This window comes from Ictidomys tridecemlineatus, chromosome 13 (assembly GCF_052094955.1).
Source record: "Ictidomys tridecemlineatus isolate mIctTri1 chromosome 13, mIctTri1.hap1, whole genome shotgun sequence".
Classification (NCBI taxonomy): Eukaryota; Metazoa; Chordata; class Mammalia; order Rodentia; family Sciuridae; genus Ictidomys; species Ictidomys tridecemlineatus.
The window spans coordinates 88,560,739-88,577,413 of NC_135489.1; the positions used below are offsets into that span (position 1 = coordinate 88,560,739).

Below are 16,675 nucleotides of genomic sequence, written 5' to 3' on the forward strand. Positions count from 1 at the left end.
TGAGGACCCAGCCTCTGGGGACGCTGAGCCCTGGGAGGAGTCCTCAAGGGCATGGAACGCCAGTTCTGGCTACAATGAGGAGCTTTGCCTGGGGATACAAAAGCAGGGGTGAGACTGCCCTGCCAGGGCACAGCCAGGGCCTGCACAGACCCGCCCACACGGCGGCCATCCATCAGGCCCCAAGGCCAACCATGTGCTTGAGTGTCCTTGATGAGCCAGAGGAGTGAGTTCCAGCCACATGGCACATCATCATGTCCCCGGCACTGACGGTCCACAGATAGCACTGTGACCCTGAGAGACTGTGATGACCGACACTCTGTCCCCGAGACAAGGCTGTGGGTCATGGCCTGGCACTGCTCACGCAGTGTGCACCAGCACTCTTGTAAGACCAAGTCAGTTGGTGCAGCCTCAGTGTGCGGGCTTGTCCCCCAGGGGACGCCCGTGGAGTCCTGGGCCTGGCGCCCCTCGGCTTGTGGCCACCAGGCAGCACCCGGTCCTGCAGAACCAGCATCCTTCCCACATTTTGTCTTTCACACCACATTTTAGCTGCGCATTTTCTGTGACCCTCAGGAAACTACCACTGGCTGAATCTGGGCTTGCACCCGAGGGGAGTCCTCCTCACTGTCTGCACAGACTATCAGAACGCTCCTGGGTGCTAGGTCACACCATTGTGCTGGGGATGTCTGCTGTGCTCAGTGACATCATGAACAGGCAGGAGCGACACCCCGAACAGGGCAGCTAGTTTGTGAGATTAACCCTTCACACACTCACACAGCAAGCAAAGGCCTCACCGTGTGCTTCTGGGGTATGCACCTTTGTCAGGTAACGAAGGACCATGATAATTTTGTTCAGTTTCCAGCTTGAAGCACACGTCTTTCTCTGTGACAAAATAGGCCTTCTGCATGATGTGCCACAAACCATCTAATAACTGACAGAGGGAAAGCACAGGCCAGCCGACGCACTGTGACAGCTGTCCCCAGAGCACACCTCCCGCTCCACGGGGCAGTGATGGATAGACCTGCTTGGTCAGACCCAGATATTTGGCAGATAACTACTTTGCAAGTAAATGAAGCAGGCGGGACACTTCAAGGCAAATAACTGGCAGAGCTTATTGCCAATTGTAAAACTTCAACATTTGAGTAAAAAAAAAATCAAATTTTGGAAAACTTGTATCTACCAATGAGACTTTGAAAACGCTACATTTAAGGACTTTTTGTAAGAGTCCTTTTTGAAATGGCTTTTGAACACACGTGTTTTTGAAATGTTACACAGTATCTCAATGTTATTTAAATATTTAATGTGCTCTTCAAATGTCACTCAACCGGGTCAGTACTTGGTGGAGCTGGTGTCCCTGTGGCTGGCAGCACCAGGCAGGGGCAGGAAGCCATTCTGGTGCAGCCGTTGCCGCGGGCCCTCACAGCAGAGGGAAGGATACTCCACTGTAATTCCAGGCCCATGCTGTGAGGACCTCAGGAAACTACCACTGGCTGAGTCTCGTTGCTTGGGAGAGGACTCCTCCTCATTATCTGCAGAGACTATTAAATGCTCCTTGCTCTTCCACCCACCTGCTCTGTGAGGCCAGCTTTCCTTGATATTCTAATCCAAGCAACACAGCACACAAGAACAAAAGCAGAAGCACAGGCAGAAACCCAGCGGCCCTCTGTGAACCAGACGTGGAAGAGATGTGTCAAAGTACAGAACAGTGACAGTCTTTTCAGTATATGGGCTTCTAGAATAAAAATAGTGTCTAAAAGCTATTTGAGCAATTTTCATAAAATATAATGGGCTTTTCAATTTTTATTGAATTGATAAATAAACATTTTTTTTTACATGCCTCAGTTTGAATTTCTAGTGTGAGATGGTGGCAGACGCCACATAATGTCCCCCTACCCTCGAGCTTTCCAAGACTGTAGAGGAGTCTTGACTCCAAAACCTAACCACCTCATCGCCGTGCTATATGTTGTTTGGGGAAGCCCCAGTCACCCAGCACTAGTGCAGTTAAAAGATCAGTCATATCACGATGATTTCCTTGTTGACAATTTATAAACCCCAAGTAATCTCAAATCTCAGTGGACATCTATCTAATTTATTGTAGTAAGAAACTTGCGTTTCTTGGAAAGCAAATAGTTTCAGGATTCTGCAGATGTCCCAGGGGGTTCCAGAGCTTAACCTAAGCAGTGTATTCTATTAGAACAGAACACTTGAAACACTTGAAAGTGCATGCACATTCACAGTTGGCTGTTTGTGGTCAGGGTCCTAAGCAAACTTCAGATGCTGCAAAATGGTCATGATGAGCAGTGTCCAGCTCGGGCAGTGGCCCTTTGTACTCACATGGCAGTTTCCACGCACACTAGCACTCAGCGGGCTGGAGAGCGGGTGTGGGGCCTTGTGGACGCGGTCAGCTTCTGCTCACCTGCTAACGTGCTGTCCTGCTTTGCTTTTTGCAGCTTTTATCCATGACCCAAGACGACTACAAACCATCTGATGTTAGTACCTCTTTAGAATTACCCTTTTTGTGTGTGTGTGTGAGTGATTTAAAAGTGACAAATGAAATGACCTCCTTTCATGAAACCTCCGTATGCTTTTAATTTTTTTCTTGCAGAAATTATATCTGATTTGTTGCTGTGAAATGTTGACTCATGAGATTGAATATATTAATACAAAATATATTTAGACTTTTTTAAAGCCTTGCTTTTGGGGTTGTGTTTTAAGGATTTTGTTCTGTAGCTCTACTAATTATTAAATAATTTTAAAAAGGAAGACTTACATGTTCAGAGATACACATACATGTATTTATATGTTTATCTCAGAACTTTTAATGCCACAGGGACAGATGGGGAAAATCCCAGTGTTGGCACTTAGTGAATTTCAGCCTTGCAGTTGGGCAGAGAGCCCAGAAGGGAGCATCTCACCTGGGTGCAGAAGGACTTTTGCAGTTGCCCTGTGCAGAGCTGTGTGGAGAGTGGGTAGGACCCACTCTCTGGGCTGGGCAGGGAAGGCATGAAGGACCACACAACCAGGGGTGGCTGGGAGGTGGGCAGTGGCAAGAGCTGAACCTGAAGAGGTCAGCCCAGACCAGGAAGGCCCCCTGGACAGTTGCAGTCTATCCTGAGAACAAGGCGTGCATCGCACGGTTCACAGGCGTGCCACGAGATCAGGTGTGCATTTCACCTGGTCACTCTGAGATCAGGTTTGGAGAGATGGTACCTGACTCCTCCTGCTAAAATACGTGTCATTGACCGTGGCACCCGGCTTTCAGTCAGCTTGTCACTGGGGGTTGTGCATGGAGGATGGGTGGGAGGAAGTAGGTCTACACTGCAACCCACCCTGTGGTCACAGGTGTCCTTCCCCATGCTCCCCGCAGGGCCTGCTTGTGACGGTGAACGGCAACCCTGTGGACTACCACACCATCCACCCCAGCCTGCCCTTAGAGAATGGCCCCGCCAAGACCGACCTGTACTCCACCCCCCAGTACCGGTGGGAGCCCTCTGAGGACTCGACAGGTAAACCAGCCACACAGGGCGCATGTCTCATTCAGGGTTGTGCACGGGCGTGCAGGTGGTCCCTGAGTTTTCAAGGGTCTGTGCCTCCTCTTCTTGCTGACAGAAGTCCCCTGCGGTAGCCTATTTATGTGCAGCCCAGTTAACTTAAACAAAGAGGAAGGACATTTGCTTCATGATGTAGCACATTTAGTGTTGCAGTCGGACCCCTGTCTGGGTCAGGGTCCGGGGTGAGGGGCTGGTTCCTGCACCTGGGTTGCTCCTGAGCCTGCAGTGAGGGGCTGCCATCTTGCTGGAGGCTCCCCTGGGGGGCTGTGTCCAAGTCCTGCTGTGTAGCTACTGGCTACTTGTGGAGATGGTCTTCCCTCCGAGTGCTGGGTGCTGGGTGCCTTGGCCCTGGCCAAGCAGGGCTGACGGAATGTTAGTTGGGAACGACCCCTCGAGTCTCCCTTAAAGGCCGTACGTGCCACAGGAGTGCCATCCCTGGGGACACTCACAAGAGATGTCGGGCGTTGGCATCGAGAGTTACGTAACGCGTTTGTTCATCTAGAGAAGAAAGAGGAAGAAGAGGATGAGAAAGAAGAATTTGAGGAGGAAAGGAGCCAGGAGGAGAAGAGGAGTGTCAAGGTCCACGCCATGGTCTCCGTGTTCCAGTTCATCATGAAGCAGAGCTACATCTGCGCCCTCATCGCCATGATGGTGCGTGTGAGTGGCACCGCCAGAGGCTGGGCTCAGTCTTCCCAGTGCCGGGTTGACAGTGTCGGCCGCGTTCATTTTTCACGGGATTTTTATACTGTAGACTGCAAAACTGTGTCCTTTTCAACTCTCTCAGCCCTTCCTTAATATGAATACCCTCTCTAGCTGGAGGTAAGTCTTTCCTTGGCCCAGGGAAGGCTCCACTCCGCCTGGGCTGCAGGTCCCCCCACTCCCAGGGCCTCAAGAGCCTCCTCCAGGTGCCAGGGTCCTTAGCGCCTGTTCTGTCTGAGTGCAGCACAGTGTTGCTGGGTGAAAGAGCCTGGCTTCTGTGACTTCCAGATCACAGGTGGAGGCAGAGGCCCAAGGAGCCCATGAGATGAGTCACGTGTTGACTAAGGAATTATAAAGCAGAGGCCGAACAGCCCAACTGCCCTGGAACTCAGCATGGTAAACAGCACAACAGGGTTCTTCTTCCTAACTATGGAAACCCGGAGTGAACTGCCTGGGCATTGAAAGGCCAAGACTCTTCCTTTCTTTCCTTCCTTTCTTTTTATTTCTTTTCTTTTTTTTTTTTTTTTTTTTTGGTACTGGTGATTTAATGGCAGGGCTCTTTACCTCTGAGCCACATCCACAGCACTTTTTATTTCTTATTTTGAGACAGGGTCTTACTAAGTTGTTTAGAGTCTCACCAAATTACTGAAGCTGGCCTCAAACTTGTGACCCTCCTATCTTAAAGATAATTTTCCTGTATCATACAAAAATGGCAACATTCTATCTGCTTGGCACGGTGTGTGTGTGTGTGTGTGTGTGTGTGTGTGTGTGTGTGTGTGTGAGTGTGAAGCTTCAAACACACTACTGAATACAAATTCACTCAGTGTGCATAGAGTACAAACACGGCAGCTGTCACCTGATCTTTGGCGAACGCTCTTGCATAAGAATAATATTTTCAGGAAAATAATTCAGACCATTGTAGTTGTCACTTACTAACGTGATTTTAATAAATTTTAATTTAATTTTAATCATGCATTTTTACTAACAGTTTTAGATAGCTCATTACAGTTGTTTGTGACTCTGCAAAATAGGGTGAAAATGAAGAGGTTGGTTGGTGGCAGAGGGAGCACGCTGGCACCATGCAGGGCCTCTGACTCTGCCTTGGAGGTTCTGGGGCAGGACCCTCGCAGCACCTCTCCCTGGCCTCCACTCTGAGCCTGAGCCTAGGCGGGCCTCTCCCCCTCAGTCCGCTATGTGCTCTACTGCGCTCACGTGGTACCTCCCTTCTCCCCAGGCCTGGAGCATCACCTACCACAGCTGGCTGACCTTCGTGCTGCTCATCTGGTCCTGCGCCCTGTGGATGATCCGCAACAGGAGGAAGTACGCCATGATCAGCTCACCCTTCATGGTTGTCTACGCGAACCTGCTGTTGGTGCTGCAGTACATATGGAGCTTTGAACTTCCAGAAATCAAAAAGGTCCCGGGGTTTCTAGAAAAGAAAGAGCCAGGAGAGCTTGCATCAAAGGTAAGTGAATGGAAAATCAAGAAAACAGAACCGTGCTGATCACAATCATCACATGAGCAAACCTTATAACACTAGGCTCCAGATATTCACTCCTTTGCAGAAATTAACAGACACGAACCTGTGAGAAATAGTTTACATTGCTTAGAGGCTGCTGTAATTTAGCATGTAGTACACCATGCTGTTAGCTTATTAATATTAGCACTTTCTACTCAGAGAAAAATTAGAGTATAAGCTATTTTTAGCATATGATAGTAATTAGATATGAAAATAGGAACATACAATGTGAAACAGAAAAATACAATATAAAATATCTCAAGGGGCTAGAGGATTTTCTTGGATTGATTATTAATTTGTAAAATTGACTGATTAGCACATTGCTATTTTAGTTAAGCATTTATTATTAACAATGTGTTTACTCCAATCCTGTGCTAAAACACATTCTTAGTAGCAAAATTAAATATGACACTTGCTTTTTTTTCCTCTACTGATTTGCCTTCACCTGTGGTCAGAACATTCATAATCTCTTCCTGGCTCATTTATTTTCACTGGCTGTCTCAATAGTTTTTATTTCAGAAGGTTGGGAGACCCCATTTATAATCTTTTTTTGTTAACAAAATGGTAGGTGCTGTTGGGAGTCGCCCTGGCTGCAAAGACTAACTTCCTCATCTCCCAAGAAGAGCCGTCCAATGATGAGCCCTGCTGGCTCACATGATCCTTACCCACCAATCAGACTAGCCCTGCTGGCTCACCTGATCTTACCCACCAATCAGACTAGCCCTACTGGCTCACCTGATCCTTACCCACCAATCAGACTAGCCCTGCTAGCTCACCTGATCCTTACCCACCAATCAAAAAGCACCTCATGCCAACTGTCAGACCACCCCCGGCTCTATAAATATGCAGAGCTGCCTCAATAAAGGGACATTTTTCACCGACGCAAGCCTTGATCGTTCTCTCAGGTGCCATACACATCTCTGGTTGATGCCTGTATCTTGAGGTAGTAAAATCAATCAGGTCTGGACATTCCATGAGCCTTGAAGGTTGCTCTCCACAAGATGAGGAAAATCTGTGTCTCTGGAGAGGGCTGAGGTAACGCCCATGAACTTCACCTTCTGGGGGAGCAACCACGTGAAGGTCACCAGACACCCCCTATCCAATCCCAGCTGGCTGTAGACAGGGGCTGACTGGACTGGGCAGAGATTGATCCTGTGACAGTTTTTGACAAAAGGCTATTGTGTAAAAGAAAAATTTCCTAACAGGTGCAAGCCCGCAGGAGAGGCAAGACAACATCTCCTGTGTGTGGGCCAGACGTTCCCTTCACTGACTGTGTGAATTCATCACAACCTGATTCGGACTCTCAAAGACAACAGACAGCACCAACTCCCTAGCTGAGCTCCCTCCTGGCTAATTAGAATTAACAATTCTTTGAAGGGAAATGTTATTTGGTGATTAAATTTGTTAATAATTTTTTAAAAAACACTAATTCCTGGAAGCTAGGATCTGTATTTATATTTTAATGCAACTGGGGGTTTTTAAAAAAAAAAAGGGGGGGAAAAGAGCAAGATTTTTGTCAAAGACATTAATGACACAGGCTCATTGACCCTCCAACATAATGATGTCTTCCAAATACTTTTCTAAGCACACTTTACAGAGTGCTGGTGAGTCAGGGTTGGGTAAGGAGAGAAAGGAAGGATCAGGCCTCCATCCTAGAAGCTCTGCAGGCTCCCAGACAGATGGCATGGTCTGCAGCATCCTGGAGCCTGTCTCTTCCTGGCCCCCAGATGGCATTGACCCCACTTCTAAAGCCTGGCCTCCAGGATGCTTTCCCCAGACAGGTGCCCCACCTGGCCTCATTGCTGCTGACCTCTCTGAACACAGGTGACAGAAGCAGATTCCTTTCTGTTTATTGCCGTGGTCAACTCCTGGCGCCCTCCAGGATTTTCATGCCAGGTTTTCAGAATCGCAGGTGGTCTGGCTCTTGACTTCCTAGGGTCCTGGTCATGCTCAGCAGGACTTCCTGCTGCCTGTTCATGTGAACGCCCCACGGAGAGTGAAATGGGCAGTTACCCTAAGTGAAAATCCATCCCCAGCATCCAAAAAAAAAAAAATTGTGTGTGATTTAGGGGTTCTATTATATTCACAAAGCTATGACTTGTTCATTTGCCTTTTTAATTCTTTAATTTCTTTGGCAAATATTTATTAAAAGCTTACGATGAGGCTCCCTGCCACACCGAGGCTGCACACGGGAGGCCAGTCCACCACCGCTGACATGCACTTTGTCACTCCTATCCGCTGGCCACCCTCAGGGGCACCTCCTCCCCTTGCACCAAGGACATCAGAAGATCCTGGACAGCATGGGCCTCAAGGTGGATGATGGCCTGCTCAGCAAGGTCATCAGTGAGCTGCATGGAAAAACACTGTCCTAGCCTGGTACTGGCAAACCTGCCGTGTACCCGCAGAGTGGTGTGGCTGCGGCTGTTCGTGCCGCCCCTGGCTCAGCAGCTCCTGCTGCAGCAAAGGAGAGGAGAGACGAGGAGGAGTCTGAGGAGGCTGTTGATGACATGGGATCTGGGCCCTTTGGTTAAATTCCTGTTCCCCTGCAAATAAAGCCTTCTTATGTAAAAAACAAACAAACAAACAAAAAAGCTTACGATGAGAGCTATCACTCCCAGCCACCAGGAAGGCCATAATAAAAGACAACAGGTGTGACTGAGGTCGTTGGGATGTGTGCGCTGCTGGTGGGAATGTAAGTTGGTGCAGCACCTGGAAAACGTTCAGCAGTCATTGTTCCTTAAAAAGTCAAACACAGAATCACCATGAGACCAGCAAGGCCCTCACCCGGGGGAATGGAAGACACAGGTGCACAGAAACCCAGGCCTGAGTGGTCAGGCAGCATTCGCCATCGCAGCTATGAAACAAAGTGCCCACGTGCCTGTCAGCCCACACGTATGCGTGCAGAGTGTGCGCCTGTGCATGGAGCAGTGTGGAGTAAGGAGGAGGAACGCAGGGCCGTGCGAGCCACAACAGGAGTACACCTACACTGCTGAGAGGTGGCTACACAAGGCCTTGACTTAAAATGTCCAGGCTGGGCCAATCCATACAGCAAAAAGGAAATCCCTGGTTGACTAGAGTCACAGGAAGAAGAGGAGGTCCCTCTTCGGGTGCTTCTTTTTGAGGAGATTGAACAGTTTTCAGGCTGGAGGGATGGCTCAGTGGTGAGTGCTTGTGTAGCATGAGTGAGGCACTGGGTTTGATCCCCAGTGTCAAAAAATAATAATAATTATTATTATATTATTGATTTTATATATATATATATTAAATCAATTACGACAGTGGTAACAGAGTCACAACCTTATGACTGCACCAAAACCCACTGAATTACACACTGAGCCACACCCCAGTCCTTGAGTGATACACTTTAAGTGGGTGAATTGTGTGGTTTGTGAATTACATCTCAATAAAGCCATTACCAAAACAAACCCTACCAGGAACCAAGTTCCAGATTTCCTAAGAGTGAGGCACGGGTCACCTTTTCCCTCAGTGCTCAGGAAAATGCTGATAGGTAGTGTGGGCGCAGGGGTCCCCTCTTGCTTCAGCACCAGAGGGAGTGGTAGTAATCAGGGGCGTGTTTTCCGGGGTGAACTTTCTTTTCCCATCTGCAGCATTCTTAAGGATCACTGTGGGGGTCAAAGGGGTGTCACAGGAGAAGTGACCCTCCCCTCACTTGGCAGCATCCTTACAGTCAGGCAGACACTCCAGGACAAGCCCCGGGAGGGACCCAGGTGCTGGCGCTGCTGTCCTGCCAGGTGGCCATGCCTTCGTTGGCTCTTCTCCTCCCAGGGCCACACAGTGCTGAAGAATTCTGCTGGCCCTGGACACCTGCCTAAGAGTCCCCACTGCAGAGCAGCAGCAGCTCTGTCAAACCCAAGGGCACCTTGACCATCTCACCCATGGTGGTTATTTGTCATGCTCCCACTGGGACAGTGCGGAAAACGGTGTATTTGCAGAAGTGTGTTTAGGCTGCAGATTTGTGCTTAACTCTTGTTGTGCTTTTTCCCTGGTCCCAGATTCTGTTCACTATCACCTTTTGGCTCCTGCTGAGGCAGCACCTCACAGAGCAGAAAGCTCTTCAGGAAAAGGAAGCTCTCCTGTCTGAAGTCAAAATTGGAAGTCAGGAAAATGAAGAGAAAGGTAAATTTGTGTGGACAGGGTGTGACCGCAACTTCTTGAGCTCAGCGTTATAAAGAGCCCCAAATGTGTCGGAAATTACACACTGAGCTACACCCAGTCCTTGAGTGATACACTTTAAAAGGCTGAATTGCATGGTATGTGAATTACATCTCAATAAAGCCATTACCAAAACAAACCCTGATTAATGGAAGCCAGATTTGAACTTGAATCAATAAATACAACATTATAATGTGTAACTTTCAAAGAGTTCACAGAGGCCTTTTAAAAACTGTTCATTTGGATCTCCCCAAAGTGATTCCCCACAGAAGAAACTAAGGGTCCCCCAAATTGCATGGTTTCTCCAAGGACTCACTCATCTTTAATGAAAATGGAACCTAGAAACGAACTGGCATTGTCTAAATTCTTTTCTGAAAATAATACCCTACCAAGTAAATGAAAAGGAGGGAGTGAGGGGTGGGGGGAAGAGCACAGCTTCTTTTAGTATCCCTGTGGTTTGGGGCCTGCTGTGTAGGTAACTGGGAAGGACTTGCCCTCAGAGCTCTGGACCAACCCCAGCTGTTAGCATTCACAGCAGCTGGGCTGCACCTTAACCCAGGCACCGCCAGGAAACAGGCCAGCTGCCATGTTTATATAATTAGCCCTAATCATCGAGGTGTTTTCCAGCAATAAGTCTGTCTACCAGGCTCAAATCTTGCTATATGAGTTCCAATGTGTGATGAGCACAATGATCAACCAGTTGATTTTGGTAAATGGTTCATTTGAGATCAACCATGGGTCTGATTGCACTCTGAGTTACTGGTTGTTTGAATAAATTACTCAAATGTAGGTATCCTTGCTAACCCAGATATGAATCCTGTATCTTACAGTATTTTAAAGCAAGATGAAGTGTTCTTAATTCCAATACATAAAATTGCTTTAGACTGAAACTATAATCGTTCTGTAAATCTAATTTAAATCGATCATATTTGGCTTCAACTCTTAAATTTTAGGTTATTTAAATGATTAAATAACAGAACAGTCTAAATCATATAGTAACTCATAAATTGCATGCTCCTATGTCCCATGAATGTCACACGGCCAAAGTGAGGTGCTGGTCAGATAACCAGTGAAGGATAATGATGTCGTGTTCTGCCGTTCAGACGAGGACCTTCAAGACATACAGGTGGAAGGAGAGCCCAAAGAGAAGGAGGAGGAGGAGGAAGCACAGGAGGAGGAGCAGGAGGACGAGGATGAGGACCAAGACATCATGAAGGTGCTGGGCAACCTGGTGGTGGCCATGTTCATCAAGTACTGGATCTACGTGTGTGGTGGCATGTTCTTCTTCGTCAGCTTCGAGGGCAAAATCGTCATGTACAAAATCATCTACATGGTGCTGTTCCTGTTCTGTGTGGCCTTGTACCAGGTGGGTGGATGGCTTGCTTGACCTCCGTTCCCATACCCATCCCCGGAAGAGATGAGCCTCCTTGTAGAGCTCTTGCTTGCTATAAGCCCACAAACAGATCACACAAGTCCTGGCTGAAATCAAACACCGCATCCCGAGATTCCTGAAGTGGGGAAGCACAATTATCGACTGGTTTTCTTTTTAAAATTTTTAGATTCTTAAAATGTCAGAAAAAAATGTTTATAACTTTTTCAAAAATTCTTGATATAAAAAACCTGATTATTTAGAAATTTAAGAACAATGTCTAGACAATTTTAAATAACGGAGGATTTCCTAGTTTGCTTGCATCTCAGGCTTTGGTTTAAGAAAACCACAGGTGTGTGGGTGTGTAGATGTGCGTACATGTGCATACTCCCTCACAGGCTTCTGTGTTTCATTAACATTTATAAAGGATCACACTGTGATGAGCTTGCCTCTCCACAAACCTAGCTTTAACTGGGGTTAGAAGGGAACCCAGTGAGAGAACGGGGGTAACGGTATAGTATTCTTTCAGGCCCATAGCAAATAAACCAAACAATAATCAAGAATGTGTCACACATGGAGATAAAAATGTCTCGCCTGAACTAATGAACTTTTAAATACTTTGACAATACACTACAGATGTCTTTAAGACTACCCACAGCTTAGACGAGAGAGCCAGCTTCTCCCTGGGGCTGTGACATGTGTACTCTGAGCAGACCTCTGAGCAGCAGTTGCCTTTCCCTAGTGCCTCCGAGACATATGACAGGCTGCTGGGAATCACAGGCCTCTTGTCCACTCCATCTCCATAACCACCCCACAGGACGCAGACTTCAGAGGAGGAGACAAAGCCCAGCTGGGTCCAGACACTTACCCGAAGGCCGCAGGGCCAGTAGAACAGGGCTCGGAGCTTCTCCCCCGGATCCACCAACTGAAATAAGAAACAAAATGTGAAAGAACTAAAAATGAAGGAACTGTATTTTCAGACCCTTTTTTTGTCTATGATCATTTGTCCTAAAGAAACCAAATACTTTTGTGGGTTTTCCTCTAACTGCTCTTCATCTCCTTTGCTTTTCCATATCTGATTCCCAGGTGCACTATGAATGGTGGAGGAAAATTCTAAAATATTTTTGGATGTCCGTGGTTATTTACACTATGCTGGTGCTTATCTTTATATACACATATCAATTTGAAAACTTCCCAGGCCTGTGGCAAAACATGACCGGATTGAAAAAAGAAAAGTAAGTGATCTGGGTGACAGTGGGATGTGGAAGTGACCGGGAGAGGGCGGTGATTTGAATGCATATTGTTCAAAAAAAAAAAAAAACTTTAGGGAAGATTTTGGCAAAAACGTGATGCCGTCACTGTGTCCTAAGTGGCAAGGAGGAGCTCTGAAAGGAAAGGCTCCCCACGGGGCTAGACGGGCATGCTCAGGGTGTGTTCACCAAGGCTCCTCCAGGGCCCCCTCTGCCAGGGGCCCTGGGCCTGGAGATGCAGCAGGGAGCCAGAAGGGCCCTCTCACCCGGGCAGCATCTATTCTAGCAGGACAAATGAAAACCTTGCAGTGGGTGTGAGCTCCTCCCCAGCTGGTGAAAGGTGGGGGATGATGAGTGTGTGAAGGGGACAGCAGGCCCAGGGAGGGGACCCTGAGTGGAGAGGAGCCGCAGTGGAGAGGCCCCGCCTGCCTCACTGTGTCCGTCTGACCCTGATGCTGATCAGAGCCACCTTCTCAGGAGGACTGAGCTGGGTCTGGGGGCCGAGCACTCCTGGCAAAGGCCCTGAGGGGGAAGAGGGCTGGCCTGGGGCCTTCAGAGAGGGGAAGGAAGGTCCCTGCAGGAGCCAGGAGGAATGGGAGGGGAGGAGCTGGTGGCTCAGGGCAGGTGGCTGCTATCTTCCTCTTATTGGAATTTTTTTTTTTAAGTCTTGAAAGATCCTTGACTGACAGAAAGTGCAATGCAAATAGAAATAAGACAGTTCACAGGCAGTAGCCGTGGTCCTGGGAGAAGTGACCATGGTCCTCCTGGAATCTAAGGTAGCAAAGACAGATAGCAAAAAAGGCAGATTTGGGAAGTACAGAGGAGGCTGAAGCAGACGCCAAGGCTGTGACGTGAAGGAGAGAATCAAAGACTTCCGACTTGTGGATTTCATGCAGGGTCCACTGTTAGGCCACTTACTGGTCCACGGAAGACCATGAATGGGGGTCAGGGAGGTGGAGAACGGCTTCACACAAAGAAGAGGAAGACAAAGAACAGTTTTGAAAACCTCCAATGTGAAATACCCATGAGCAGACATGCTGCCGTAGAGATTGGGTAGGAGAGGACCCAGGAGAAGGCCATGCCACGGTGGACACTTGATCCTGGGCGTGCAGCTGGTGTACAAACCCAGGGACTAGGTGAATCACCAGGGGAAGGTACAGGTAGAGAGGAGACTCAAAGCTGAGTGCTGGAGATACTTCAGGTGTCCAGAGGTACCAAAGGATCCATTCAGGAGGGACTGAGGCTGAACTAAGGAAGATGGCCCCGTCCAGGTTGTGTGGACCATGGTGAAGCCTGGCGGGTGGGACTGGTGGACTGTGTGGGAGAGGGGTGAGGCCAGTGGTGAGAGAGACAGACTAGTGTGGCTGAGGAGAAGACGGTGTCCTCGCTGCTAAGAAGGTTCCTGCTCTTGCCCTGTCCCTTCCAGGCTAGAGGATCTGGGCCTGAAGCAGTTCACTGTGGCAGAACTGTTCACGCGCATCTTCATCCCCACCTCCTTCCTGCTGGTGTGCATTCTGCACCTCCACTACTTCCACGACCGCTTCCTAGAACTCACAGACCTCAAGTCCATCCCCAGGAAGGAGGACAACACCATCTACAGGTGAGCCGCCAGGGAGATGCTGCCCTCGTCCCTCGGCAGCCCCGGGACCCACCGGGGCTGCAGCTCTCCCTTCCAGCGATGGTCAGCGCTTTACAATGGTCGTCGGGGCACACTTACCAAGGTCTGTGGAAGCCACCATCCCGCCACAGGAAAATGACAAGCATCCATCTGATGGACGCTAATGGTGTTTTTCCTCGGGGGCTCCAGTGTGGCCCATGATTCAGTTCCCTAGAAAACACTTGCCGAGCTCGAAGGGAGAAAGGTTCTGTCTGAGTGGGAGTACACAGAGCCGGCCCTGGCGCAGGTCCGTTATCACGGCCGCTCAGGAGGCTGAGGATGAGGATGTGGCTTGGTGGTTAAGTGCCCTTGGATTCAATTCCTGGTTCAAAAAAAAAAAAAGAGTATACCAACCCCAGGAGCAAATGAAGTAGGATTTCATTCTATTCTCAGGAAATTCTAACCTTCCAACACTTTCTAACAGGAACTGGAATGAAATGATGAAAATATGATATAACCCTTATGATCAGTAGATTTGCTTTCCTAATTTGCTTAGTTTGAACTAAGATTTACTTAGTTTCATTCTGAGGGTGTTCCAGATGACCGCCAGCATGTCAGTCACTACCAACCAGGAAGGCCAAGAGGTCTCGCCTGCCAATGTGCCCTGCACCATCTCCCACCTCATGAGCAGGGTCAGGGGCTCAGAATCCCTGTGTGCTGTGTACTTACTTCCTTTAGTGATAATAAGACACTAGGAAAAATAAAGTGTTATTAGAAGTTTGGGGACCCCATAGGTAGTCTTGCTGACAGGAAAAAATCACACTAAGTTTTAAAATTTGTAAAGAGTACTCGTGTAAAAGACTAACAGCTGTCAATAATTAGAGAAATGATAGCGGGACAATTTTTTGACATAGATGTGATAACTATGGGTGAAACCAGCATTAGATATTCAACTCCAGCTATGTACTGGCTTTATGTAATTGTAAGGCCACTTGTTTTCAAAAATCACTTCCAATAATTAAGAAAACCTTTTTGGCAGATTTGCATGATTGTGGAAGAGATGTCATCGTCGGTCTTTGCTGGTCACCTGCTTAGATTTTTTTTCCTCTAAATGCTTTACATCCCTCTCATGAGCGCTTGCTTCTCATCAAAGCCCCCCAGACTGCAGGGCTCTTCTTGCCTTACCATTGCCATGTGCCTTGGTCTTCTGTTGCCTGGTCACATGGAGACATGGGCCACCTTCTTCCAGATTTTCAGCAAGATTTCAGGAGCATGGCTTTGCAGAGGACAACGTGGCTCCTCCGTGTTCTTGCTCATTCAGGTCGCAAGTGAGAACTGAGTGCTGCACTGAGCTTCCTGTCCCTGTGTGCACTGGGCTCCACTACGCAGCTTTGGGGGCCACTGCCCCTTGTGTCCTTGGCCTCAGCCTCCCAGCTCCTGCCCTTCTCACAGGACAAGAGGGACAGCAGACCTCAAGGACCATCACCCCATCCTACTTCCCATCCTCATGGCTTGGCCTCACCCTGAGTGTCCCCTCACCAGTGAATTGTACAAGAAAACTGGGCGAACGAGAAGAGGGTGTATAAACACAGCCCTGAAACTGCAGCTCATGGGATTTCACTCTCAGGGCTGTGGGAAAAGGGCCTTAGGGAAATTAAGGAACTCACTCCAGGTGGTGTTTGGGGGTTTCATGCAGAGTTCAATAGAAAAGCCCCCAAAAGTTAATTTTGAATATTATATATATATAATATTTTAGCAACTCTTTTATATTGCAGTATTTTTCTCACTAATAATTTTTACCTTAAAGTATTTCTGTCCCCAAATCCTGAACAATTTTAATTAAAATTAAAGTGGTAGAGAAACAGAATTGTTTGTAGAGTCAGGATTCAAGCCTTGTTCTATACTCTCACCTCTCTGGATGCTTTACCAAAAAAAAAAAAAAAAACATGGCCCACAAGTTGTGAATAACCAACCCCTGGCAGTCATGAAATTGATCACAACAGTGTTGTTTCTATCAAAAATCCAACTAACCATCTCCACCTGTGTGTGTGTGTGTGTGTGTGTGTGTACAAAGCTGAATTTGTTTTCTTTAGCCTCACAGACTTTACAAAGTTAGCTTTCTGAAAACGGTTTTATGATGTACACAAGAAGAAACTATTATCAACTCTAACTGAGGAACCTCTGGAATGTCTTTTCACTTGTCTATCGACAATAATATGATGTTATATCGAAGCCATGATATGCTGATTACATAATGTGTAACCGGTAACAGTTTAGTAAAGTTCCTTAGAGACCCATTACTCTTGTGTCACTGCAACATATCCATGATTCATGTTGGAAAATATTGTCTTGCACATAGAAACAAAGCAATGTCTTTTTTGAACCTAAATTTTAGAAGATCTTAGAGAAAATACGTTGACTGTGGTTACCTAATAGGACTCTTTTAACTCTGGGAAAGGAGCAAATTTTCATCTTTCATCTTTCCTTTGACCAGCTGTCTTGAGAAGTCTGAGGGATGGT

The 16,675-nt window shown here is 47.7% G+C and overlaps 1 protein-coding gene across 4 annotated transcripts in view; it reads left to right on the top strand.

The window, feature by feature from the left end:
• The window catches only part of Piezo2 (piezo type mechanosensitive ion channel component 2), a 337,909-nt gene that overhangs the window by 235,226 nt on the left and 86,008 nt on the right, over positions 1-16,675 (top strand). For all 4 annotated transcript variants that reach the window (XM_078030440.1, XM_078030437.1, XM_078030438.1 and 1 more), the window contains exons 10-17: positions 2,448-2,486; positions 3,365-3,503; positions 4,051-4,199; positions 5,482-5,712; positions 9,780-9,903; positions 11,043-11,305; positions 12,395-12,543; positions 13,985-14,158. In XM_078030440.1, coding sequence (XP_077886566.1) covers positions 2,448-2,486; positions 3,365-3,503; positions 4,051-4,199; positions 5,482-5,712; positions 9,780-9,903; positions 11,043-11,305; positions 12,395-12,543; positions 13,985-14,158 — 1,268 coding nt within the window. The remainder of the gene's footprint in view (positions 1-2,447; positions 2,487-3,364; positions 3,504-4,050; positions 4,200-5,481; positions 5,713-9,779; positions 9,904-11,042; positions 11,306-12,394; positions 12,544-13,984; positions 14,159-16,675) is intronic.